Source organism: Phaenicophaeus curvirostris, chromosome 1 (genome assembly GCF_032191515.1).
Source record: "Phaenicophaeus curvirostris isolate KB17595 chromosome 1, BPBGC_Pcur_1.0, whole genome shotgun sequence".
Classification (NCBI taxonomy): domain Eukaryota; kingdom Metazoa; phylum Chordata; class Aves; order Cuculiformes; family Cuculidae; genus Phaenicophaeus; species Phaenicophaeus curvirostris.
The window spans coordinates 128113403-128140071 of NC_091392.1; the positions used below are offsets into that span (position 1 = coordinate 128113403).

Below are 26669 nucleotides of genomic sequence, written 5' to 3' on the forward strand. Positions count from 1 at the left end.
GATTCTTAGTAGAGCCTTGGAGCTTATGGATAAGGAAAAATTTACTTGTTTGACTTCTTAAGCTTTAGAAGATGCAACTGCATCATCAGATGTAAGGTTCTCTACAGCTTGTGTATGAGAGCTGACAGGGGCTAGGAAGGATCCATGCAGGATTTGGGGCTTTTGGGATGTAGGATGAGGACCTGAGCAAGATAAATCCCAAAGTCAGGGGCCAATCAGAGGCAAACTGGGAAGTTTCATCTCATACTTTTCTACTAGTATTTCATAATCTATGAGTATTTGTAAAAAAATTATGTAAAGGGGAACGTGTGTTCCCCAGGACTCCCTTAGCAGATTTATTTATTGTCTATTGGGCTGTCCTTTTTATCTAAATTAACTTGGATTGGATAGTTTTTTAGAGCTTTGCTCTGCCTTTTTGCCAGATTTAAAAATTATGCTTCTGCTGAGTAGTACTTGATTATTAACCAGATGCTTTAAATAATTTTTCTCGAAAGAATTTAACAAATTTTGCACGATACTGTAAGGTCTCAATCACAGTAACTGAGATTAATAGGTAAGAAAACTTGATCATTTTGAGTACAGTCTTAAGTAGTACAAAGTAGGTGTAATGTAAGCTGCCAGACAGATGCTGTCCTTCACTCACTGGTATTTTATGAAGTTTTATGAGAATTTATGAAGACTGTAAAATAAATTATTCTATGACTTTTTTAAAAAATTGGATTTTGGGAGTGATATGTCTTGGTTTCAGCATGATGATACTGAATGTAGTAAGACATTTTAAAGAAACATTCTTAGATATATTAAATCGCTTTTTTCGCCCAGCTTTAATATGGTTTTGTTGTTTCCTTCCAATGGCAAGGTTGTGTTAATGAAGATATGATGCAATGTGAGGTCAGATTTTGTTTAGTTCATTTCAAAATTAGCAAAATAATACTGATATTTGACACTTATTTTCATTGAAAATTTTGCACATGTATTTATATATTATGTGTATTTATCAACAGGGTAAAAGAAATGTAGAAATTTCCCCATACATTATTGGTTTTGCCCAGTGATGTCACACACCAGCTTTAAAAATCACAGAGCCCATCCTGTGGCCTTCTATAGTCTTTGTGTGAGTTGGGACCTCTTGTCCGCAGCAGTACAGTTGAGTCCAGAGGTGGGCAGCCGTCTTGCTCTTTGGGTGCTCTGTGTGGGTGGGATGAATGCAGAGTGCCTGCCCTTCAGATTTGTCTCTCTCTGAGGTCCTTAATCCTCAAATTGAGAAGCCTTGATATGTTACATATATCTCTGCATGTATGGATGATGTCTTGGAAAGTGCTATAGACATATTTGTTCATATTAAAGGTGGTTTGTTTTTCTTTGATTTATGAGGTTGGTTGTCAGTTGCAGAAAGGCTGCTGGAGAGATGCTTATGATTAGGGCAGTAATAATGTAAAGTGCAGCTGCCAGCATAGCAGAGCTGACACAAGAAAGCTCTCAGTGCAAGTGTTGCAAGTGTTCATGGCTTTCTGAATCATGGAGTTTTACCAACTCAACATTCTTCTTGATGAGAACCAACTTTACAGTGGTAGAGGGAAAACAGACATTTGATGAGTATAATTGCCGACTGCTGGGATTTTGGTTTTATTAATTTTGAAGGAACTATGTATTCTAGTGGCGATTCCTGTGAAAATGGGATGTCTTGCCATGAACATTTCACTTTTTTCAAACCCTGCACTGTTATAATGTCTCTCAATACTCTGATTAGTCTGAATTTTTACTTAGTAAATTTAGCTTGCCAGCTGTATGTTTTAGGCTCAGTGATCTATAAATCTATAAATCATTAAACTAAAAAAGATAATTTTTGTAGGCTAGTAAATGATGACTCTGCATGCAAGTACACATACTGGCATGAGCAGAAGATTTATGTGAGCATTCCAAGAGTATGCATACCACAGTACACACTTTGCAGCTACCTTTTCTGAGGACGTGCTTGTTGTTCTTGACGTTGCTTTCTATCCTACCTATAATGATGAAATCTATGTGATGAAATATTTCTGTGTCAAAAGCATTAATCAGAAAAGCTGAAAATTGAGCAGTTATGTATTGATGTCTAAGATACAGCTTCATATTTTAGAAGTATTACAAAGTAGCAGCATATTCAAAGGACCAGTGATCTGCTCCCTCAGAAAAATAAGTCCTGTTTATACATGAAAAGATCATCCTTTTTCAGATTTATTTCTTCAAGGGTTTACACAGCTGCAGTTATCATCAGGGGTTGAAGATAAAATAAATACATAGCTTGTTACTCTGGTTTGGGACGTTGGGGAAAAGGAAAGACCTCTCATTTGATTTTACCAGCAAAGCTTTCTGCTTTGCTAGGGGTGGTTTGGAAGATAAGCTGGGGAGGAGAGAGAAGAACTTGGAGCTGTGTCATTCCCTGAAATGGTCATTCATTCCAAGGGCAGCAAGAGATGAAGGAGTAGGTGCTGCCTTGAAGGCCTGGTTGCTTTAGAGGAAAAGGCAGGAAACATCCTTGCCCCCAAAACCACACGGAAAATGCGGCTGAAGCAGTGGAAACCTGCCTGGCAATAAAATGCTTCTGCATCTATTGCAGCCTTTTATTATGCCCATCATATGCTGCCAGCTATGGCGATGCTGCACTTTGTGGAGTGACCGAATAGGTTATTTAAACAACCCCTACCAGCCTTACTCAGATGCTGTCTGGTTTCCATGTGTTTTGGTAAAGCTGCAGAAGTAGATCAGCTGTTGTTAAGTTTCCAGTGAGTATCAGACAGCTGCTGATGGTGTCTTTGAGTGGATTTGCAGCCAGCTTCAGGGATGAGCTGTATAGAAGTCCAGTGGGCTTCTGAACAAAGGCAAGAGAAAAATTATAATTACAACTCAACAGAGAGCCAAGTAGCTACTGTTTTTTTAAGTGATTATGAACAGTCTGTTAACCCACAGCAACTCTCCTGTATGTGATCTGAAGTAAAATACAAGTAAAATAAAGCACCGTAGTTGGAAAAGAACATAGTTTGGCACATGTCTGACATTGTACTCTTATACACTTTATTCACTTCTAGCAAAATAATGAAAAAAAAAATCCATATCATGAATTTTTATTATAAACATGTTCACAACTTAGAAGCACTGCTTTCCGTTTTCAGACAATGTTGATTGCCTTCATGATCTTTTCATCCAGCTTAGGCCTAGAATGCAAGTAGGGTAGCTGCATGAGCTAGAAATAAGCCTATCTCTAATAACCAACCCAGATTTTTAACAGAGAGAGAGCTTTATATAAAATAAACCCCTCTTCTTTCTTTGGGATATATGAAACTCCTTCCTTCTTGGAGCAGGAGAGGAAGTGAAGCTGTGAATGTTTCCAGGAGGGAGAGTTCAGTCATGCTTGCATGACAGGGCAATCTGCCACAGGTAGGCTCATAGCTGGGGGACAGCTTGGCATGAGAGAGCCATTTCACCTGCTGGGTATCAGTTTAGGTCTTTTGATTTCATGGTCTTGTGTGTGGTATCAGCCAGTAAAGCGAAGATCAAGTTAGCAGGGAACTGACAGCTCTTGCCTCATCAACCTCCATTGTCATCTCTCTTACCACCAAAGAAAACTAGCAATGGTGTTCGACTGAAGGGAAGTTTGTATTCTTGTCTTGTACCAGCTGTACTTCTGGGTGGGGAAGGTGACTAGGGCTAGCATCCTCTCAGTAGTATCTGTCTAGGTACAGCTTCTTCTATGCAGCCAGAGAAGTATTTGTAAGACTACGTCATATAAGGCGCCTTATGGTGGGGCGTCTTGTTCAGTCACCACTGGCTTCTGCATTTGGATTGAGAGCACCAAGGGAAGGAACGGCACAGTGTTTATTCTAATACAAGAGCAGTAGTTTTGCTGCTAAGCAAACCTGTAATATAGCATACTGTGTGCAACAAGAGACCAAGTAATGTCATGATTCTTGCACCCAGAAGAGGAAGAAGCACAACTCCAGTGTTTTATGGCTTTTCACAGCTAGTAAGGGAATTAATACAGGATCAATGGGGCTGCTAAATGAAGATTAAGCCATGATCCTATGCTGTCAACCCTACTTATGTATTTCACTATATTTCACTTGTATTGAGCAACAGTATGAAAAATCTGGTGTCCAAATGGAAACATTCTTTGCCTCTTTTAGCCCTCTATGCAAAAATAACTTTGCATGGTTTTTGTGTGATTTCTCCAGCCTTGCATCTTTCTCTTCCCCCCACTCTGTCCCTACTCTTTTAAGTCACCATGGATATAAATTTCAGCCTGCCGCTGTATTCTTATCTTTCTTGTCTTATTGTTTGTTTCGGGTTTTTATTTTGTTTTCTTCTTTTCTGTTTTTTTGGGTTTTTTTAATATTCCTTTCTGGAAAAAAATAAAAGGTCTGTTTTCTCCACGTGATTCCTTCTTACAATTTTCTTCACAGCTTGCATGTCTCACTTCTTATTACATGAAGGATAGCTGACTCCCTCTTCATGTCAAGAAGAGGACTCATGTTTTTTAGTTCATCTGTGTATACCCTTAAAATTGTGGGTAACCTGTTGACAAAAGCTACTTATATTCTGCTTTTCTGGTAGTTGCTATTTCTCCAACTTTTACCCTTTAGTCTTAGGATGTTTTTCTGACTTACATAAGAATTCCAGCTCAGATTAACATTTTAATACCTTATGTTTTGTGTAATATTTATCTCCTGTAAAATATAAATTCCTCCTCAAAAATTCCTCAACACCTCTGCCTTTCTCACCATTATGCTTTGGCCATTTCTTTACCATTTCTTCTTTTGTCATAAAATGAGTGTTGCTAATAAATCCAGTATAGAGTTTATTATCACCCATTTAGGATTTGCTGAGCTTGGAATTAGAATGGATGTTGATTCTGCCATAGAGCTTTTCAGTCCTTCATTAATTTTGCCTCTCCTCTCTATCTTTACTTCATTCTCTAAAAAGTCATTTGAATTAAATTCATCAGAGACAAGATTTTGGAACAAAGCAACGTGAATGGAAATGAGGATAAAACCAAGATTTGTGTTTCAATGAGAAAATGCTAAAATTTCCATATAGATTTTTGTTTTCTCTTTCATGAATTTAATGAATCTGCCTCTGCCTGAACAATGAAAACAGGCTTGGCAATTTGAACCAGCAGTGGGTTTCTCCAAGATATTTGATTGATTAGTCTGTGAGTCAGGCTTTGGTAAGAGCTGTTTTTCACAGTCACTAAATGTTGTCCCAGCTACCACCTGTCTTGTGTGAACTCTAGTATCTGTCAAAAGCAATTTCTACTTTCTTGCCATGTCTTACTTTTCAGTTTTATAAATATTTTTCCCCTTTTTTTTCTTAAATTAAACTAAGATGTGCTTTTAGTAACTGCAATACATTTTTTCATAAAATTTTGAGATATTTCAGCATCTGGTTCTTGCCTGTTTACGTTGTTATGAGTCTGGCAGGGTAACATGGAGATAAAGCAGAGATCCACTTGGATTGTTAATAAATTTTGGATTATTGATAATGGATTGTAATAGCTTGACAGCTTTTGTCTAAAATCTGCATTTTGACATTACAGCCATTTTGCTGACCTTGAGCATGTGAAGATATATTAAAAAAGACGGTATGATTGGGATTGCATGGCTGGTGGGATCTGAAAGCATTGGAGCAACTTTCACTCAGTGTTCACAGGCAACCACATTGTTTTAATCATGTTGCCTTGATTGTGCTTTGTAGCTCTGTCATTTATTAGTACTTGAGACTGCTTGTGCAGCTGTAACTCAGGGGTCCTTTTTGGTGGTCTGTCTTGTGATGAACACATATCTGCTGCCAGCATCGTACATGGGCTTCCAGAGGTTGCCTGAGGAACAGCGAACCTGCAGTTGCGAGTAGCAGGAGGGCACCACCACTGAGATTCTTCACTAGATCTCATCTGTAGCTTTTAATTTTTGAGATCTCTTTCTATCCTTTTGCTCAGTGGTACAGAAGCCTCCTCTGCCTAATAAAGCGAATAAGAAAATTAAAGAGAAACAGCCTAAAGGTTTATTTACTGTTTGAAAATCCAGGATGGTGATTGGCTGCATAAACTGGAGTGACAAGCTGGGGAGGAGAAAAAAGCAAACCTGCAGCTGTTTTGGAATAATGAACATGTAGCACAAACAGCATCTTCGTGAAAACAAACGAGGTTTGAAAAAAGCATTGAATAGAAATTCATGTGTGTTAATAAAACTAAGAAGTAAATATAAGATTTGTGGTTTTGACTAAAAGAAGAATATGTGCGGTGTCGTGTGTTGTTTAGTCAGCATTATTAACTAGCACTAAGCTCTGCTGTCAGTTGAAGCACAAGCTTTTAATCTTTGGATGCTTGAATTATTCTTAATATTTTTCATAATCTAAATTGGGTCATAAATGTTTTGGCAATTTCAGATTAGCGGCATAGGGGTGGAAGGCATTATAAAACATGCCATGTGACGGAACAGTTGAGTGCACTGATTACTAGGCTATGTAAGTAGATAGAGCCAAGTGGGAGGGCGCCTTCACATCAGGAATGAGGGATACTGGCTCTGCAGTAAGAGTAAAATCCTGCGCAGTGCCTGCCCGTGCCATGCATGACTAGCTGATTATCTCAGTCCTTCACTGAGCCCTGTATTCCCTCAGTGGATATTTTGAAAACATCATCTATGCAAGAATTAGCCCTGTTCACTAACAAAGACCAGGCAGTCTAACAGAGCCAGTAAATACCTCTTAAATAATTCCTAGGAAAGTCTAGTACACTGACCTGTACTAGACTAGTACAGGTAAGTGTCCTTTGTGAAGGCCACTCTGCTAAAGAGAAGGGAGAATGTGGGAGGAAAACACAGACCGAGCGCGGGAGAAAGCAACCAGAAAGAGAATGAAGGGATTGTTCAGTGCCTGCGTTTGTAGGTCAGGAGCACATTACGTCACAGTAAAATATTGAGATATGAAGGGAAAAAAAAATACTTGCCCAAAACAGACATGATGGAAGAAAGCAGACTGTTTAGCTTGTGTATTGAGTTAGCACATAACTCTATCTCAGGACATGAGGTGAACTAAATAAAAAGCCTAGAACAGAAAAGTAACTACAAAAACATGAAAACAATAGTCTTCTTTAGTGCTAGTCTGTTTTCTCTCAAATATCATCTAGTGTTTATGCACTGTAACTTCCAGAAAAATACCAAGAAGCACAGTCATGAAAAATAATTTTCAGACTTCTCTTGGTATTAAGTACACCTCATTAAGTTAACTTGCATTCTTCTGTCATCCCTGTAGCAGCTGAAAGAAATGATTTCGTGGAAATGTAACAATGTTAGGCTATTTTGCATACATGTACTATCATGCAATCTTTTATTGCCCATTTACATTTCTTTCAGTGGATCCTCTCCCCTATTTAAACTGCTGTTTACTTCTTCTAGACAAAGAAATACTAATTTCCTCTTACTTTTTTCCTTCTGTATCTTCATAGTGTGTAAACATTTGTAAACATTTGTAAATGTTTATCGTAAAAACTTTTCTAGGGTGTGTGGGTGTGCTATGATTGTTCCTAGGCAGATGAAAAACAGAGGGGCTGTATTTTAAAGTCTTCACTCTTTTTGGATACTTACCTTGAAAAAAAAAATCAATTCTGTCTCTTAATGAATATTTAATGTTTCTTAATGAATATTTATGAATATATCCATTCTCCTATACACGACTACAACAGTGACTGATGTGAGCATGTGACATTTTTAACCCTTTTACACATACTGCAGGAGAAGTATGATTTCACAGCAAAATCATGTCGATAAACGGTGTTAAGGCATGCACTTGCACCTGGTGTTTTTAAACCTATTTTCTCACACCAAAAGAATGTTAAGAACCTAGACCTCTTGATCCAGTGCTGTTTCTGGAGGGATGTTGCCTCATAGTGTATATGAGGCTGTAAAATTTGGCTTGTTCTGTTTGCTTCTGTCTTATTTTTCTAGCTTTTTGCTCTCTGAAAACCTGTGCAATTATTTAGTGTGTGTTGTTGCCTCTTTCTTTTTCTTAAACTACCTGCCCACTCTTGCCTGGTTTTATTCTGTCCATAACCCTCTGATCCTCCTTGGATCAGAAGGTATTCCGGATGCACAGCTTTTTTGTTGTCTCTTACTTTAATGAAAAGCAAGAAGAGACAGGTGATTGTACTGAACCAGCTTTGTACATGTTAATGTTTTTTCCACAGCCTACAGGGGAAGAACCACTCAGTTGCTGCAGCAGTGAGTGATGGAAAATCCTTACTACAGGCCAGCCTGGAAGAATGACCATGTCACAAGCTAGAACTGTTAGAACTACATCAGTACCAAATGCATTCAGAGAACACAGCTGCTAAATTTCAAGCTGTCTCTTCTGAATAGCGGTGAAATGTGATTTTTGAAAAGCTGAAGTGTTTCATTAAATCTGTGAGAGTTTTCACAGGGTTGGATTAGAAATATTAGAATAAGAACATCCAACACGTTGAACTCTTTGAGGAGTTCCAGTGCAGCTCTCCTACCAGGGCAGGTGGATGTACCTGGTAGGAGCAGATGGTTTGGTGAATCCTGATCTGTAGCTGTGGGAGGAGTGATGCTGATTAAGGCTGATATTGCCAGATGATGTGGAATCTCAGCTTTAAACCCAACCCTCTTTAGCCCTGGCTGTCACAGAATAAGGGGATCCCTGGTTAGCTTTTGTCACGTCCAATCCATGCACTGCTTATAGGATTTCCCTTTCCCTCATGTCTCAGGTGCATAATATTTATTGCATGGCTCTGAGCCACAGGACTACTGCTCAAGAAGACAGAAAGGTTGGCCAGCCTGGTGCTGAGCCAAGTGCTAAAATTGGCTGAAATGGTTTTAAGACTTATCAGACAATGGGTGACTTTCCATAATTGTGTTTTGGAAAACAGCTGAATTGATTCAGCTACAGCTTTCAGAGAAGAACAATGTAGAAAATGACAGCTGAAGAGTTCTCTTTAGTAAACACAAAAATAAATGAACGTGGAGCTTACTATCCAGGGCTCAAAGAACAATTGAAAATGGTTTTGGCTTCTGTTACTAATATTATTCATTAGGAAAATAGCTATACTAGTTAATTTTTTTCGTGATTTAGACTCACTGATATAGAATTTTACCTATTGTGAACGTTTAGCTGTACTTTGTTTTGCTACACTCACTGCATTATGCTGCTTAAAAATGCTGCAGAAAAAGGTGATGCTTGATAGTGATCGGATATATAATGCCTTCTTAATTGGACCGCGATGAAATTTATTAACCTCAGAAGTAATTCTAATATGTCAAGGTTTTGGGGTTTTTTTTTTTTGAAAGTATGGGAAATAAAGGAGCTTTTTTACCTCCAGGGGTATAAGATGTTTAATTAAGTTACTATCTTTTTGGAAAATGAAGTCTGAGAGAAGTAATATCATGCATGCTCAAAATGCTTACTGGTTTAATAGATCAAATGGTAAAATAGTGTTTTGCTTTTAGTTTGCTCTTGAGCTCTTACAGAATGCTTATTGTTTTTTCCTAGCTGTTCCATGTAATAATGTAATGTGAAGCAATTACTGAATTTTTTATCTGGTAGATTACCCTGTTAACCTGGCACTCTAGTAAATTGTCATGTGCTAGCAAAAAGGCAGGACATTATGCAAAAGAGCACTTCAGAACATAAATCTGTTCCAGCGCACATGCACATTGTGGTTTTCATTTTATTTTACTATTTTGTAGGATTGTATTGATGTGGGTTGGTGGGAAGGAGAACTCAATGGCAGACGAGGTGTGTTTCCAGATAACTTTGTAAAGCTTCTTCCTTCTGATTTTGAAAAAGAGGTAAGCGATTCATTTTCATTTTATAATGCAGAATGAAAGCGGAGCTGAAAGAAATTCTCTTTCAGATATGTTATTTTGATAAATTTTTACTTCTAGCTTAATAACAAATATTAAAGGAAACAAATTTCTGAGTTACAAAGCATCTGTGAAGAGAACATGTGGCACTCCAAGTCATATTATGGAGTTCGTTTGAGGGGTTTGATTGGCCCATCCAGTCAGTGCGTCTCCACTATGTTGTTCTGAAAGTTCTCAGTCCTGCATCCCAAGTTTGAGAGAGAGAGGAACTGGAGGCCCCAGGGTAATTTGCTGAGCCAGGTGATGCAATGATGACCAGAATTGTTAACTCTTCTCCATTGTTCCTGTGGTTTAATATGAAAAGTTAGCATACCACCCGCACGCTGATTGCCAGCAGTCAAGCACTCTTCCAGAATGAAAAGGGTGAAAGCAGATACGTTTCTTTACCCCTCTCAGATTTATTAAAGAAGGTTGAAAATGTATGCAGAATGGTTTTTTTTGTTTCTATGTGTTTGAAAGAGATGCTGTTGTTATTTGTCAAACAATATTTAGCATTCTTGCAGCTTTCTGGAAGAAAGCAATAGACTAGTTCCCTGAAAAGTCCACTCCATTTTTAGAAACCTTTTCAGTCATCAGTGGGATATTACAAGGTTGCAATCAGGCTTTTGATGAGTATTTCACAGTGACAGTGCAAGCCTTCTGTGATGATACTGAGACTTACTAACACTCAGCTTCAATCTTTGGCAATAAAATTGGATGCCAGAGGCAAAAATTAAATAACTTGGAAAGCTTAATAAAGCACCTATTAAACAACTCACAGAGGCTAACATGATAATTATTGAAAATGAAAGTAGAAGAGCAGCAAAGCCTGTGGAAGATGAAAACACAGTTCCATAGCAGAGTGGATATCCTGGCTTTAGGCACAGTAATAAAAGAAGGTGATTTCCAGAAGAGGCAGAAATCATAAACCTTAAGGCAAAACGAGCCTATTGTAGAAGAAAAGAATCTTTATCCCATCCATTTTCTTTGTGGTGAAAGTTTTTCAGTCTTCTTACACTTATAAATTGTATGTCTTTAAGTCTTTTCTTCTTTAGAGTGCAATAACTTGTAGAATAAATTAAATATTTGGACACTTAGAAATTGCAGTTACGTTTGCTATAAATGTGAAGAATAAAATTCTATTAATTTTTAAAATGGCACAGATTTGGCCACATGAATAAGTAACTGGTAGGACAATAGACTGTCTGTCTCATTGCTAACAGAGAAGGACTTTTCCAGTGCTTTTGTCAGGTATTTTCTGATGTGATCCAGAAACCTTGGATTCCGTCCCATGGTCTGGAAGTATTTGTTGCAGTAGTTCTTCTGTTGTTGAACAAAAGCTTGGGATCTTTTCCTGCCTCCATGTTCAGTCCCCAGTTTTCCAATTCTGAATCTTTTCCGCACATGGCTATTTGTCCCAGGCCTTTTCTATTCACTGCCTGCTCTTGGTCTCCACCTCTCAGGTGCTCTCAATTACAGGATTTTCCCCTGAGCTCACCACCTAAGTCTAAATCTCCATCTGTATTTACTTTCTATTCCTACACCCAGTTTCTTTATGCAGCTTATTTCCCTCTCCCTTCACCCTTTATCCCTGTTCTGTAGTTTTGTTCTCTTCTTGTCCAACTAATCCTGGTTTCCTTTCTATTGGCTTCACTTCAAATCTGCCTCCATCACAGTCTCATTTATCTCATGCAGCCACACACCCTTGTAATTACTTCATTCTTCTCCATGTTTCCCTCAGCAGTGTTAAAGCTCCTTCACACTACCTCCTTTCTGGTCTTTGTCTGCCTTTTTGAAACAATATATTTCCTTCATCAGTTTCCAGTTAAAGCCACTTTGTCTAACAAACCATAGGATCCTTTCTCCTTTGTCTAACAAACCATAGGATTCTTTCTCCTTTGTATTTATCTTCTAGTATTTTAGTTTTAATCAGGAGTGGGATTTCTAGTTAATCTCACTTATTCATCTGCTCTTCGTAGAATCACAGAATGGTTTGGGTTGGAAATGGCCTTAGAGATCATCCAGTTCAACCCCCTCTGCCAAGGGCAGGGGCACCTTGCACTAGATTAGGACACTGAAAGCCCCATCCACCCTGGCCTTGAACACCTCCAGGGATGGGGCATCCACAGCTTCCCTGGGCAACCCTGCCTCACCACCCTCACAGTTAAAAATTTCTTCCTAATATATGATCTTCTCCCTTCCAATTTAAAGCCATTCCTCTTTGTCATATCACTACATGACCATGTAAAAAGTCCCTCCCCAGCTTTCTTATAGACCCCCTTCAGGTGGAAGGCTGTTGTCTCCCCAGAGCCTTCTCTTCTCTAGGCTAAACAAGCACAACTCTCTCAGCCGATGTCCTCACATGGGAGGTGCTCCAGCCCTCTGATCATCTTCGTGACCCTCCTCTGGACTTGCTCTAACAGATCCATATTTTTCCTATGCTTAGGACTCCAGAATTGCATGCAGTACTCCAGCAGCGTAGTGACAGTGATTGTGATCAATCTGTAGCAAAGGAAATAAGATAATTCTCAGAAAAAAAAGATGGACATATGAAGAAAACAATAATTAATTTTTACTTTTATTCTCAGTATTTTTCTTTTTTTTTTTTTTTTAAAGAGTGAGAGATAAGGTATGTCATTTGACCTGACTTGGTGCTCCCTTTGTTTTTGTATTCGTTCCAAGATATATGAGATTGGACACAAAAAAACTGAGTCTGTTTCTGTAACTCTTTTTATTTAACAAATTAAGAAAATCAGCTATGATCACCTTCCAAATAGTTCCATTCTGAGTTGGCACACAGCTGCATATGATGCTGCCAAAGTTCAAAGCAATTCTGCAGATGATTTTCTGAAAGACTGTTGTGGATCTCTGTCGGTTTTGCTTCTGCTGACAAAAAATGGGTTCCTTTGATCACTGATTTGATCTTTGGGATCTCTCCACTGTAAGCCTCAGTCAATAATTGAGGAGTTTCTGTTGCGGATTTCTTCAGTTTCACAAGAAACTTGATGTTAAGTTGCTGTTCTCTCTTGCACACCAACATTTTCCGACTGAGGGCAAGAAAATATCTGTATTTGAACACGTGTCCAGCTATACTGAGTGAAGCAATTAAGTTGAGCCTTGTCTCACTGTGACAGGTTAGAACACGTTCTATAACGATCTCTTTCTCTCTTCCCTCCCAATCTTGGTTCACAAACTACAGGATTAGTCTTGGGTTTTTTTGTGTCAGACCTTGATATGCTGAATGCCATTATTGGGTGGGATGTGCACATACACATTGACACAGAAGGAAAGATACTCCTTGTCTAGCCTGCAGGTGAAGATAAATGGTCCTGGCACTAATTTTCTCAGCCACAACATTACAGATCTGTTAGGAGGAAGGTCGTAACAGAGAAAGGAAAAGTAAAAATACAGATTGATTGGAATAATTTGTTTCTTTTCACCAAACATCAACAACTCTGATAACTGTCTTTCACAATTGGAGCTGAAAATGTATCATAGTGAGTGAATAAAATTTAACATTTGCAGCATTTCCACTGTTCTGCATTTTTGCCCCATTTATGAGTCAGAAAAAACACACTTCAGGTTTTGCCACACCTAGCTGGTTTTTGTGGTTTTTTTTTTCTAAAATTGGTTGGAATATTTATAAGATTAAGTTTTAATTAAATAGGTTTCTTCAGTAAACCAATGGTCATGTTTTTCTCTAATCATAAGGCACAGAAACTGGACTTTTTTTTTCTCCTCAGGAGGGTGTTTCAGCTGCAAAAGTAGAAAAATGTGATTTTATTTGTCAATGCTATTTTCTCTCTTCAAATTCATTTTAATGAAGTTATTTCAGGGAAGTATGTGACAGATCTGTAGTCTCAAGTCTTGTAATTATTAATGTTAAGCAATGTGTGATTAACTCCAGCCTTTGTATGAATGAGACTTACAGGCATTTTGAAGCAATTTGTTTTCTTCTGTTATTAAATTTTAGAGACCGAAGAAACCACCACCTCCATCAGCTCCTGTCATCAAACAAGGATCAGGTAAGGTGTAGCTAGTTTTGTACAGCGCATGTCAGTGAGCACATATCAGTGTAAATTAAGTGTATTCACACTTATATATAAATCATCTGTGTTAAAATTGATAAGCAGGAGGTGTCTAAGAGAACAACTAATATGTCAGAATCAAATTGCAAAAAGATGACTACCATGAAAGACTGTGGTGTGCTTTTTAAATGTATTGCAGGCAGCCATCTGCACCATTTTAAAATAATACATTTTGCCACTTAAACATGTTCATTTGGAGCGAGTGTGATACTTCAGTTTTCAAAAGTTCTTCAGTTCCATTCTTTGACTGAAGTTGACTGTGTGTAGACCCAATATGCTGAAGTGTAATAATACCTGCAGGAAGAAACTGCATTCACTTTACACCTATGGATCTCATTCATTCTAGAGATAAAGAGGATTTTTGCATATCTATGAGATAGTGTTGGAGAACTTGGCTGTAATACAGTGGCCCCATCTGAGTTGCAATCTAAATCTTACAGATCTGCATGAATGCTATAGCCAGCTGTCTGTCTCTAGGTTCTATGCCATATTTAGACTCTTGGTTTTCAATGCTTTATAGCCATAAGTGTAAAACTTAAAGGAGTTATCGTGAATCCGGTTGTGTAGCCAACGGTGTTGCAAATGTGTTAAGGGGCTGACTATGTTTTTCAGCAGATGGATGCTGGCATAGCTGATTTTGGAATATGCTAGACTGAATAGTGTATAAATACTGAGGGCTAAAACCACTTTTATTTGTAGTTTTAAAATGATCTCTTAATACAAATTTTCAAAAATGGTTGCATGATACTTTTTTCCATGAAACTTAGAAACAATTGAATTATCTACACACCTGACAGTTCAGACCACAGAAACCAAGTTCCTGTTCCATTCATGTAAAATCACAAATCACAAGGCACTAGATGCTCTCAGAGTTTTCATTTGTATTGCAGTTGTGATGGAAACATAACTATGGCTGGAATTCTTTAATCCCTTAACTCCAGTTAGTTTGTTAAAATTCTGAAGCAGCCCTGCCACTTCCCCCACTGCTGGTGCACGTTAAGAAGATAAAACAAACATGTCCAATTTAGCCAGATTATTTTTCTTGTCCCTGTGGTATGTTCCTGCATTCAGTACTTTAAAAAGTACATTTCCCTCTCTGTTCTGGTCTTGATCTGTTAATGGAAGAACAAGTTACACCTGTGTACATCTTACTGTGAATCAATAGGTTATAATTTGACTAGATTGTACTTGTCAAGCAGTTCTTTGACTACAGAATCATGATGATAAATATTTGGTTTGCTTATTGATGCCCATGGCTTGTTCCACTCTGTCTTGAGACTCTTAAACACACAGGTTGGATTTTAGGGTCAGTGAGTAACAAGTGTCCAGAGAGAACAGTATAACTTCGCCATCTAGTGGTGGTTGCATACTAAAAGTGCCTTAGTGACAGCTGATGTTAGCAGCCTGACGTGTTTTGGAAAAGCTCTATAAGACATTGTGTTTCTTTCAATTTGTACTTCTATAATTAGAGAATAATACTTTTAACATATTTGTACTTGTTTGCATCCAACGCATTAGCTGTATCACCATAGCTGTATAACGTACCCGTTTTCAGAAGGAAAATTGGATGCATAAAGGATGCAGGGAATTTATTTGAGGTCATCTAAGTCTATGGCAATGCCAAGGCTATTGCTGTTCTTTGCTTTCTTACTCAGTCTTTGGCAAGTCCTAGCTGATTGTGCACAAGAGTTTCTTCTCATATGTATTTAGAGGAGAAAGTCATCTTAGGTTCATTACCACCCTGACATCCTCTACTTTGAAAAATTTTCACTTTAGTTTTCACATTAGTGAGATAACACTGTATTTTACCACATTGCCATGTCAGGCCTTACTGTTGATTGTAGGTGGCAATTTCCAGTAATGTTTCTGTATATTTAACTAGCCATAGTGTGATGAACAAATTGAGAACTGTCATTTGCAGCCTAAATAATTAAATATCACTATCTTCTGTTGCATAAAATCGTAGCAGAGAATTAGAACTGGTCTTTGTAGTACAAGTGGCACATATATAATAGAGGTATCAAGTTTATATTATAATATAGCTAGAAGTTTGGCTGGTTTTCCAGATTCTGCACAGGAGTAGACTGCCAGGGCCTTCTGTACTGAGCTACTTTACAAAGTAAAGTGAAAACTGGAGAACCAAAGTTAGGAGCGTGAGTCCTTTACGTAGTCATTGAAACTCAGAAGGCAAATCACCTGCATCTAGGCTGGAGGATGGGAACACTCTGTTGAGACCCTCTGGGAGCTGGTGTGGAATTCACAGTTTCCTTGCAGGTGACCTTCTGTCATCTAAGGCGGGATTGTGCTGTTTGCCTGGGTACTGATTAGTTTGGTGGTCACAGCCCAAGTAGCGTGTACACCTGAGCCAAGGAGCTCCTGAATGTTTGTAGGGTCATTGTTTTAGAGATGGCCTGAGAGTGTCTCTCTGTGTGTTAATGATGACTATTAATCTTACTGCAGTTAGGTATATAGACTTGCGTCTCTTTTATTTTCTAGTATGCGCAAGATTATCAACATGTTGACTTGTGCTTTGCATGACTTCAGTGTAGAAAGACTTTAATTGGTTTCTAGCAACAGTTTCTCCTCTCTGGAGAATTTTCCATAGAATCACAGAATTATTTAGGATGAAAAAGACCCTTAAGATTATTGAGTCTAACTGATAAATGGTAATTCAGTATTATTTATTGACATGATGAATGATAAGCATATGTCTGTCTAACGGCACAGTTATAGAAAGAAACAATGGCCGGTGATCACCTTTGATGAGCAGTTTTCACTGATGAGTACTGATTTCTAGGAACCAGCTGCAGAAGTGTTTTGACAGCACATTCAGAAAATGTAAAAGTACTCGAGATCTGCATGTAATAAAATAGATTGAAGTAAAAAATTGCCTTGTGTTTCCTGCCCTGCCTCCTTTGCTTTTCTTGGATATTGTCTACTGTAATTGAAATACTGTTACCCAAAGCAGTTTTCAACACTGCTAAGTTGAAATGGCATTAGCACCTAGTAGTTAGCCAATGCAGTGGAACCAATATCCAGTAAAAAATTTCATATAATATAGGGACTAGAAGATTGAATCTTGCATGTGCCAGGAAATTTTCGCGAAATCTTCCCGATGTTGGTGCCACGTGTTCCCATATTCCTTATAGCAGCAGAAGTCAGTATGTAAGGGTCTCTAGTACGAGGGCAGAAGTCAGAGGCTTACACCTCCAGGCCAGAAGCTGTCAATTAAAATAGTCACGCAGAATACTCTCAGTACTGTTATTGTCATCCTTCTAATATGTGGAAGTGGACAGCTGGTACTAGAGGTGAAAAAAGGGATGTCTAACTTATTGTAGAATATGCCCTGTGTGTTAATCTATATTATAAGTATTCTCTTGGCAGAAATGGCAAATTGATTTATTCCTAATGAATCTCTGCACTGTTGAATTCTTCTTCAGTTAAGTATGCCTACAATGGTAAAGGACTATAAAGTTTAAATATCTGTCCACATTTAAAGATCTGTAGTTATTGAATTTTAATTTTTTCATGGGATGATCTGAAAGTGCCCATTCTTTTGCGGTGCTCTCTTTGGAAAGTATGAACTTGACCGTGAAAACATAAATACCCAATTGCTTTTTTTGTCATTATGGTGTAAGCAAATACTTGAGACTAGATTTATGTTCAGCTTTTAGCAAGACACTTTAAAAGTAGGAGAATTTAAAACGGGTAAGAAATTGCAGAATTAAGTCTTGTATGGCCTTAACATACTGGCTTGTTAGCTTGTTCAGAATTTCAGATTTTTCTTTCTTTGACAGGTACCACAGATCGAAAGCATGAAATCAAAAAGGTGCCTCCTGAAAGGCCAGAATGTCTTCCTAATCGAACAGAAGAAAAAGGTATGAAATGTGCTTTCCTGCTTGCTCTCTGCAGAGAGATGGGGAAGTGGAATTGATGCACATCCTGATTTCCAAGCCCTGGTTTTCATTAAGTGTATTGTTTGGATGTTTATTTCCCAGTCTGATAGGCCTGTAATGATATGTATTTTGGCAAGGATCTCATTGTTGCTTTTGGGCTAAATTCGGGATATTCAGTTGTACCAATCCAGAGTTGTTAAGTACTCGTGGCCTCAGCTGATGTCAAGGGGAAATATGCTCTAAGTACATAAAATGCCATCTGAAGCTCTGTGCTCAGTAAAACCCAGATCTTTGATCAATTAAGATACCTCAGATTAGTGCATACTATTTTCTTAACATTTATATGCTTTAGTTTTCTAGTTAAAAGCGGGGGGGGATGGCTTTCCTGCATCACAGAGGGGTTTTGTAAAGATATAGTCATTAATATTTATGAATCACCCCATTAGCATAGTCACAAAAGTCATAGGCAAGCCTGTGAAGAAATGAAAAAAATCTGTCTTCAAAATCAGGTTTGAACGTGGCAAGAAGTGGGGCACAGTACCAGGCAGAGCAGTGACAAACTAGTGAAACTTTTAATGGTTTCATTGTGTTCTTTGAGCATTCTAGATAGTTTGGGGAAAATATTGTGTTAATTCTCTAATTTAAGATGGAGTCAGGTTTCATACATTTCAGTGGACTGTTAGATTCTATTGACAAGGTTATTGATAGGATTTCTTAATTTTTAAGTATCTGAACTTGAAGTCGTGTAAGAGGCACGTGTGCACATGAATGGATGTATAATACGCAATTGTGATTTAGTGCCAGAACATTCAGACTTTGCACGAAGATCTGGTTTTGTGTCTATGTCTTAGCAATCTGACAAGTGGATTAGCATTTTCATCTGCGTATGTTTACTTTTGGTTATATGCATTACCTCTCATGGTTATCTTAGCAATAAACCCCTTTGCTTTCCATTTTTGGACTTGCAAAGCCAACTGTCAAAACAGTGGAGGAAATTTAAATACATTACTGTCCCAGGGCATAAATATCTGTAATATAAATATCTGTAGAAGAGGCCATAGGAGTCATGCCTACATTTCTAGAGTACCAGGGAGCGTCAGGAATCGTTTCTTGTGGCAGCAGGAGTGGCACAGGAACATTCATTACACTGTGTTTCATTTCATGGGCCTAACCCATGAAATGGGTTTACATAGTTTGGATTCTTTGACACTGATGCAGTATAAATTCTCATAGGAATAAGTGTGTAAAAATTACACAATGCTTTGAAAAAGCATCAGTGTTACAGGGGACCCAATGATTTCATCAACTGAAAGTGAACTGAAAAAAGGGTATGTGCCTGTGAACAACAGTAACTTAATGGACTATTCCAAATCTAATGTGAATTGTGTTTCTGGTGATTTATTTCCAGTCCTCTCAGACTGAAATCGAGAACCCATTAAGTAATACCATGTAACATCCCCGATATCTCCTATGTGTATACAGAAGTGTAGTAATCAGGACATATTATAGACACTGTTGTCAAGGCAAGTGAGGTATTGATATAGTAGGATACAGAGAGTGAAATTTAAGTCCCTTTGAGAGTTCTGTCCTTTCTTTAAGAAGAATTACATTTCCGATGGAGCGGCAAGCATGTTTACATGTTTGTTTTGTATTACAAATTTAGACCATAATATTTGCAAGGGTTATTCATGTTTATTTCACTTTATATACTCACAGGCATTGTGTGTTTGACATTGGATATTAGTATTGTGGCACTTCCTAATTATGCATTATCAGTTCTCAAAATGATCCAGTTTTTCATGGGCACACTTAAAAATTCACCGTATAAGTCTGTGCTCAAAAACCTAAGTAAGAGGTCTGTTTTTTCCAAGGGGTTTATATCCTGACAAATATCATTAAATTTTAATGCTTGTATTTTCATTTAACTGTAGTTCACTCAAAACACTTTTTTTCGTGTTTCTTTGTTTGTTCAAGAGATGTTGAGAATATTCATCATAATTGTCTTAGTGACCTCCTAACTTAATATTGGTTTATACTAGAATTAGACATAAGTTGTGCTCACGGGAAATTGTTCCATGTAGTATGTAGTTTTCTGCCATTCTTATTTTTTTATACTCAGGAATCAGTATGTTACTAAAATGAAAAATAACATTCCCATTCAGACACTGCACTTACATTTTGGCTGTGAGGACTTAAAGGCAGAACAGTCAGGCAGGGCAAACAACTCATTTGTAGTAGACTTGTTCAAATAAGGAATGATTTAGGACAGAAGTGGAAGGGAGATACTTTTTTCTTTGTATCCAGTGTATCTATAGTTGAAGATTTCATTTTTAATTGTAGACTTTTGAGTGCTAATGAATTCCACTTAATAATATCTGTGTTCTGGGGTTTTTTTATGGAAATAATTTAAAGAAAGATCAGAGAGAGAGCAAAAACAGTTAGACTTGCAGAAGCCTTCAGTTCCCGCTATACCTCCGAAGAAACCTCGGCCACCCAAAGCAAACTCTGTGAATAGACCTGGTACCTTGCCTCCAAGACGACCAGAAAGACCAGTTGTGCCTGCGACTCATACAAGGTATTGTTTTCCCTCTGTTTTGGAATTAGTTGAAAAAACACACATTTAAAGAATTTAGGCTTTACAGTTAATGTCACAATTTATTTCACAATAAACTCTATTTAAAGAAGAAGAAAAAAAGAAAAGCCTTCTAGTCATCTGGCTGGATCATAACTATCTTCTCAAAAATAACAGTCATAGAATGTTTGTGGCTTATTCCTTTCTAGTGATGAACACACTGTTACTGCAACATCACAGTTTCCACTGCAGAACACGTGGGGAATTCTTGTATCAGTACGTTGTGCTGATGTTGTCTTTCTTAGTTTACCTCTAATTATTGCAGCTCAGCCAGGGCACCGTCAGTACAAAATCCTGGATTGTACCGAGGAACAGTATTAGACAAGGCACATTTCAAGTACAGTCAGCTTGGTTTCGGTCAGTTTTCTTTGATCATTTTAGATATGTTTTTAGCAAAATACATGTGTCTTCATAGAATGTTCTTTAAGCCAGTGCCACTGCAGAACACTGCTGTCAAGTATTTATGTTCAAATGTTGGTTGTGATGCACTTTATCAGAGGTGGTTACAGCCCTTGAGGAGCACTGCGAAATTGGACTTGCCAACACAACTCCATTTAATCTCTGCTAGAGCTTGGAAAAACAGGGATTGCAGAAATTAAAGTCCTTGCCTGCAGTCCTAATCAAGTCTAAATGTCCACATTAGTAATCAGCATCTAGATTGTGCACTGTAGACTTCCTTTATACATAGTGGATAGGTGAAACCCAGAAAGAAGCAATTGCCTAAAATAAGCAAGCTTCAGATCTTGCAGAGATAGTAGAATATAAGCATAGAAATAATTTTACTGTTGTACCATTAAAAAAATTGGCTGCCGTTGAACTACTGGAGTTCAAGTATACTAATGGTGAATTAAATACCAAAATGGAGTATAAGGTGGCGTGGAATAAAATAGAAATCCTAGACGTTGATTCCCCTCAATCCTCCATATATGAGTTACTAAGCAAATGCTCTCAGAGTGAAGTCTGAGACACACAAAATAAAAAAAGTGCTTGCCTTATGCTGCCAGTCTCATCTTACTGAAGTGCTTTGACTGTGCATCTCTGAGAACTTATCCTTCTATCCAGGTGCTACTGCCACGGCTTCTTTTGGTCTCCTGGGCTTTGAACATGCTTGCCCAGTTGTTCCAAAATATAGTTCACAGCTGTTGGTCACTTGGGCGTGCTGGAAAAGCAAGTATTTGCTATGACCTTTAGATTTAGTTAAGTGATGTCTTCTTGGCAAGACCAATAAATAATCTAGCATTCAGCTCGCTGCCTGGATATGCAAGGGCTAGCTATTCTTTTGTTCTATCCTATGTCTGGTATATTTTAAAGGTAGTATAAATATTTTAAACATTTAGAGTTGTGGAGGGGTGTTTTATTGCTCTTCTGCTTTCCTTTTTTCTGTGTACAAAATTGCATAAATAAACCATGCATTTTTAAAGCTATTTCAGTTTTCATGTTAACAAAATGAAAAAGTGGATCTAAACAGGAACCCTGTTTTGTTCTTAGCTGGCCAAATTCTATGTCTAGCACAGAAAAAAAAAAGCTTCTTTCTTTTTATCCAATGCCATTACTTTTAAAGGAATTTTACTTGTAAGAATAGTTAAATTGAAACTTAGAAGGAAAGGTGATTTTTAAGATGATGGTGGTAAGTGTTGATGATCACAGTGCTACCAGTTTCCCTACTAATTACTTTATCTGCTAATTCAAATTAATGGATTTATCTCACGTAGCTGTTCTGTCTGGTAAGCTCTAACTTGTAATAGTGTCTTACAGGAAGAGAGCAGAATGTTCATGTAATGAAATAATCCATAGAATAGACTTTTAATTGCTTGAGTAATTAAGAAATGTGAAACTTCTAATGGAAATGATCTCTTCAATAAGTGTGTTTTGGTTTTAAATCAGTTCAGTTTAATGAGATAATAAATATTTTTAAGACCTGCTGGTATCCATTTCTAGAATCTCAAAGGCCAAAAGCAATTAGAACAAAAACTGAACCAACGTAATTTTTGCCAGCCTGTTTAACCCTGTTTTACCCTGATGGGCAGCTGAGGGCCACCCAACTGTTTGCTCACTCCCCCACAGTGGGATAGAGGAGAGAATCCCAAGGGTAAACGTGAGAAAAACTCGTTGGTTTAGATAAAGACTGTTTAATAGGTAAACGAAAAGCTGCACAAATAAACACAGCAAAATAGGGAATTCATTCACCACTTCCCATTGGCAACCAGATGTTTAGCTGTCCCCAGGAAAGCAGGGCTCCGTCATGCATGATGATGACTTGGGAAGACAAACACCATAACTCCAAAAGTCTTCCCTTCTTCTTTCTTCCACTAGCTTTTAGTGCTGAGCATGATGTCATATGGGATGGGATATCCCTTGGGTCAGTTTGGGTCAGCTGTCCCAGCAGTGTCCCCTCCCAAATCCTTGTGCACCCCCAGCCTACTGTCTCGTGGGGCGAGAAGCAGAAAAAGCCTTGACTCTGTGTAAGCGCTGCTCAGCAGTAACTAAAGCATCCCTGTTATCAACACTGTTTCCAGCAGAAATCCAAAACATAGCGCCATATGAGCTGCTATAAAGAAAATTAACTCTATCCCAGCCAAAACCAGCACATGATCCTAGAGGAAAAATTGCTGTAGTTATCAACTGTGTCCCATGGCTGCTCATTAGCAGAAGAGGGATTTTTTTCCTGTTCTGAGTAAGTACTTTGCATCTTATGCATCTCACTGACTTTGTGGTGACAATTGCTTTTTCATTTAAATATAATCCTTCTTCCTTGGAGGTGCGGTAAGTCTTCAAGGAGAACAGGAGAAACAAAAACCTTGTGGGACAGACAGTAGCTGTTAATTTGTTCGAAAGGCTTCACAGCTTATTTAGAATTACCTGTGGTTATACAGTTTACGAATGAGTGAATTCTGTGGAGTAGGCAAACCATAAAGACCTACAGAAAGTGCATTTTTATAATCAGTGCAAACCAATCTGCATCCGTGCTGCTGATAACATGGGCTGGTTCCCTCTCCTGGCAGCCCCTTTTTGCAGCCTACCTTATGTTAACACCAGCATTTGTACAGCCGTTCAGCCATATGGGTCAGGGTGTTGCTCCAGATGGCACTTAATCAAGTTTGCAGTGAGATTTCTATTAGTGTGGGGCTTCTTTCAGGCTGATCATCTGTCTGGTCAAACTGACAGCCTATCTGCATGAGCATAAGTGGAAAGATGGAGGCGCTGTGACCAAGAAGGGATGGCTCCACTCCTTTTCACAATATGGATGTAGATTGGCATAACAAGCCTGTTGATTCTTTTGACTACAGAGTTGGGATTTTTGAGGGATTGTCATATATCTTGGTCCCTTTTGTAGTCAATTGGTAAATATGATTTTCAGGCCTAAATCACACCATCCTAAGAATCTCCTCCAAAACTGTACTCACACATTTCATAGAGTGCTTCCAACTCACATGGTACTCTTAGTTTGCTGGGAAATATATTTCTGCAAAACGGAGTATGCAGTCAGATGCTCGTTGCCATGTCAGCCAAGAAACTATGTTGCTTCTTATAGATTTACAAATATATAGGCACTTTTTTTAAAAAAAGTTGAAGTCCAAAGATAAGAAAACTATTTGATCAGGTCAATTACTTGGAGATTACCCTTATCCATCATCTTGCCAATTAATACATTTTTCAAGGAATGTTTTAAATTTCTTCTGTTTCCTTCCTGATGCAGACTGCCTGCCATATTGATAGCTGTTTAGAACTAGTTTGTTTTTCAGGTCATAAACTGGTTGTCTGTCTTTTTTAGTTCATGGAATGCTTGTCACCCTCATACAGCACTTAACTGGATGTATGTTCACTTAATCTTTGACTTCCTCCATTTTTTTAACACAAATTTTCAGGCTCTTTATCACAGCCTTCCTGAAGCCTGAAATACGGTTTCCAGCCACTTTGTATTTTGCTTGTAAACTGCTGCCATGAGTTGAGACTCAGGCCATCTGTCATCAGCTTATGGCATCAAAAGCAGAGACAAATGAAAAAATCAACAAGATTCAGGAGCTTCCTATGTGTTTTACTGTCAATGGCTAATTGTTGCTGTTCATAGAAACGCACATCTGCCTGGGTTGTTTCAGGGACAGATCTGTATTTTTACCCATAATTTGGGTACCTTATGTACATCGTAATTGTTAGTGCTATGCTGGGAACAGTCATTGTGGAAAAACCTGTAATATTTGTTAGGTAGCCTTATAATGATGGTAATTACAATTTAATGTACTAATTGAACAGTTGTTATCACCACAGTAAAGGTCGCAGGGATTTGTCTGCCAACAATGTCTGTGCAATGCCAACCTACTTGCCTACTACTGGCCCCTTTTTAATCAATTGTTTCAATAGTCAAATTATTTTAGTAAACTTAAGCAGTTGTGCGATAGAAAATTCTATGAAGAAAGAATGTTCATGTTACATAGATTTGGTCTGTTTGATATAAAAGTAGTTGCTCTGCATAAAGTATCTAATCTCTTGACACTTGCCTATTCTGAACACATATCAGACAGACTAGGTGATCTTGGTTCTTTGGACCGGTAGAAACAATGTTCGTAGTCTAAACTTATAAGCTACATACAGAATCATAGTGGAGGAGCTGCGTTTGTGAGTAAACACGAGGAACTGCTTTAATCCACGATGCTAGCTTGAGGTTCTCTCCCTTTTTGCAGTATTCTAGATAGTCCATCACTATAGCTTATGCAAGCCAATTATTAGAAAGAATTACAAATAAGATGTTGAAGAATGTCCCTTTGCCCTTAGGTTTCCTTCATATGAGATGCTGTGAACATCTGAAGAATTATCCAGGACGCTACGGTGTCTAAAATAGGGTTTTTTGACAGGTGTTAAGAAGAAATGAGATAAGGTTAATCCACACAGCATGTCTGCTTACTGGAGATTGCTCTCTCTCTGACACATTACTATTACTCTGGTGCTATAAAGGAAGAGTATTTTGCTCTCTCATTGTTAATTGTGAGTTAGCTATCAATTTGCTCTAACCCACACAAAAACTCCAATGAAATATCTGCTCTTCTTGATCCAAATGCAGGAGTGATAGTCCAAAAGTGGAATTAGTGGGCAGTACAGTACCCGGCACTCTAGAGAAAGACTCCTCTGAAAGAAGCAATGACATCGGTGAGTTACAGTGCTTTTTATATATAGTTTGCCTAAGAAATTTGTGGTATAAATTTCTGCGTTTTAGTGATGTTTGTATGATCCAAAAGGCAGATTGAGGGTTTGGCAATAACTGAGTGTGCATTTATATCAGTTTTTAACTGCAGGATTAAAGGATCATTTCTGCTTTACTTAAAAAAGTTTGTTAGGATTTTCTGTATTTTCTGTTTAAATTTTAAAAAAGGAATATGGAATGGTGAGCTCTCTTAGGTAGCTCTCTTTGTTATTTCTGTTTAAAACTCGGAGGCAAGTGAGAGGGCCAACGTTATTAAGTCATACTCATTTAACAGATGTAATATTAGTTCTCCTGTATTTTTAATGCTGCAAAACATTGTGGGTTTAATGTGGTTAGTAATCTTTACGCTTTCCAATACAAAGGATTAGAGACCAAATTGAGGGCAATTTGAATAAATTTTACAAAAAACATCAATTAAAAGAAGGCTAAGTTTCTCTTATTTGTGTTGCTGCAACACAAACAGTTTAATCAAGAAGTCACCTGGAAAGGAGTAACAATGGGTTATGTTGCTGTCTTCTCTCACCATCCTTTCTTCCCAAGTTTTGCAGCAGGAGAGATGCTTGCTGGGGTGGGTGCTGCAGTAAGTCGCACTTGGAAAGCAAGGTGCTCTGACTCTTGTCTCAGGGCTGTAAGGAAAAGCCGCGACAGCCATCTTCTACCTCTACTCAGAAATCCACCGGTGACAGCTGCTGCTGTCGCTCTGCTCCACAGTCGCAGCTGTGCCGCGAAAGACCTGTTTTTGTGAAAGGCAGAACCAGGGTACCCTGAAGTGTAAGCATTACTACCTCTCACTGGCAGCATTAAATGTTATTTTGGTGCAGTGGTTTCTACCAAGACTGCTTTATTAGTAAAATATTTCTGTAAAATAGTATACTTTCCACAGCCAAACCTGCCTTTTCTTTGGACTTGAAAGCAGAGCTTTAAGTTGAAGATAGATTTTAATTGCAATGTAACAAGAAAATGCTA

The 26669-nt window shown here is 38.1% G+C and overlaps 1 protein-coding gene across 6 annotated transcripts in view; it reads left to right on the forward strand.

Annotated features, from left to right (window-relative positions):
• The window catches only part of SH3KBP1 (SH3 domain containing kinase binding protein 1), a 223252-nt gene that overhangs the window by 178181 nt on the left and 18402 nt on the right, over nt 1–26669 (forward strand). For all 6 annotated transcript variants that reach the window (XM_069874104.1, XM_069874125.1, XM_069874111.1 and 3 more), the window contains 5 exons: nt 9735–9836; nt 13864–13915; nt 17776–17856; nt 20287–20449; nt 25563–25648. In XM_069874104.1, the coding sequence (XP_069730205.1) occupies nt 9735–9836; nt 13864–13915; nt 17776–17856; nt 20287–20449; nt 25563–25648 (484 nt within the window). The remainder of the gene's footprint in view (nt 1–9734; nt 9837–13863; nt 13916–17775; nt 17857–20286; nt 20450–25562; nt 25649–26669) is intronic.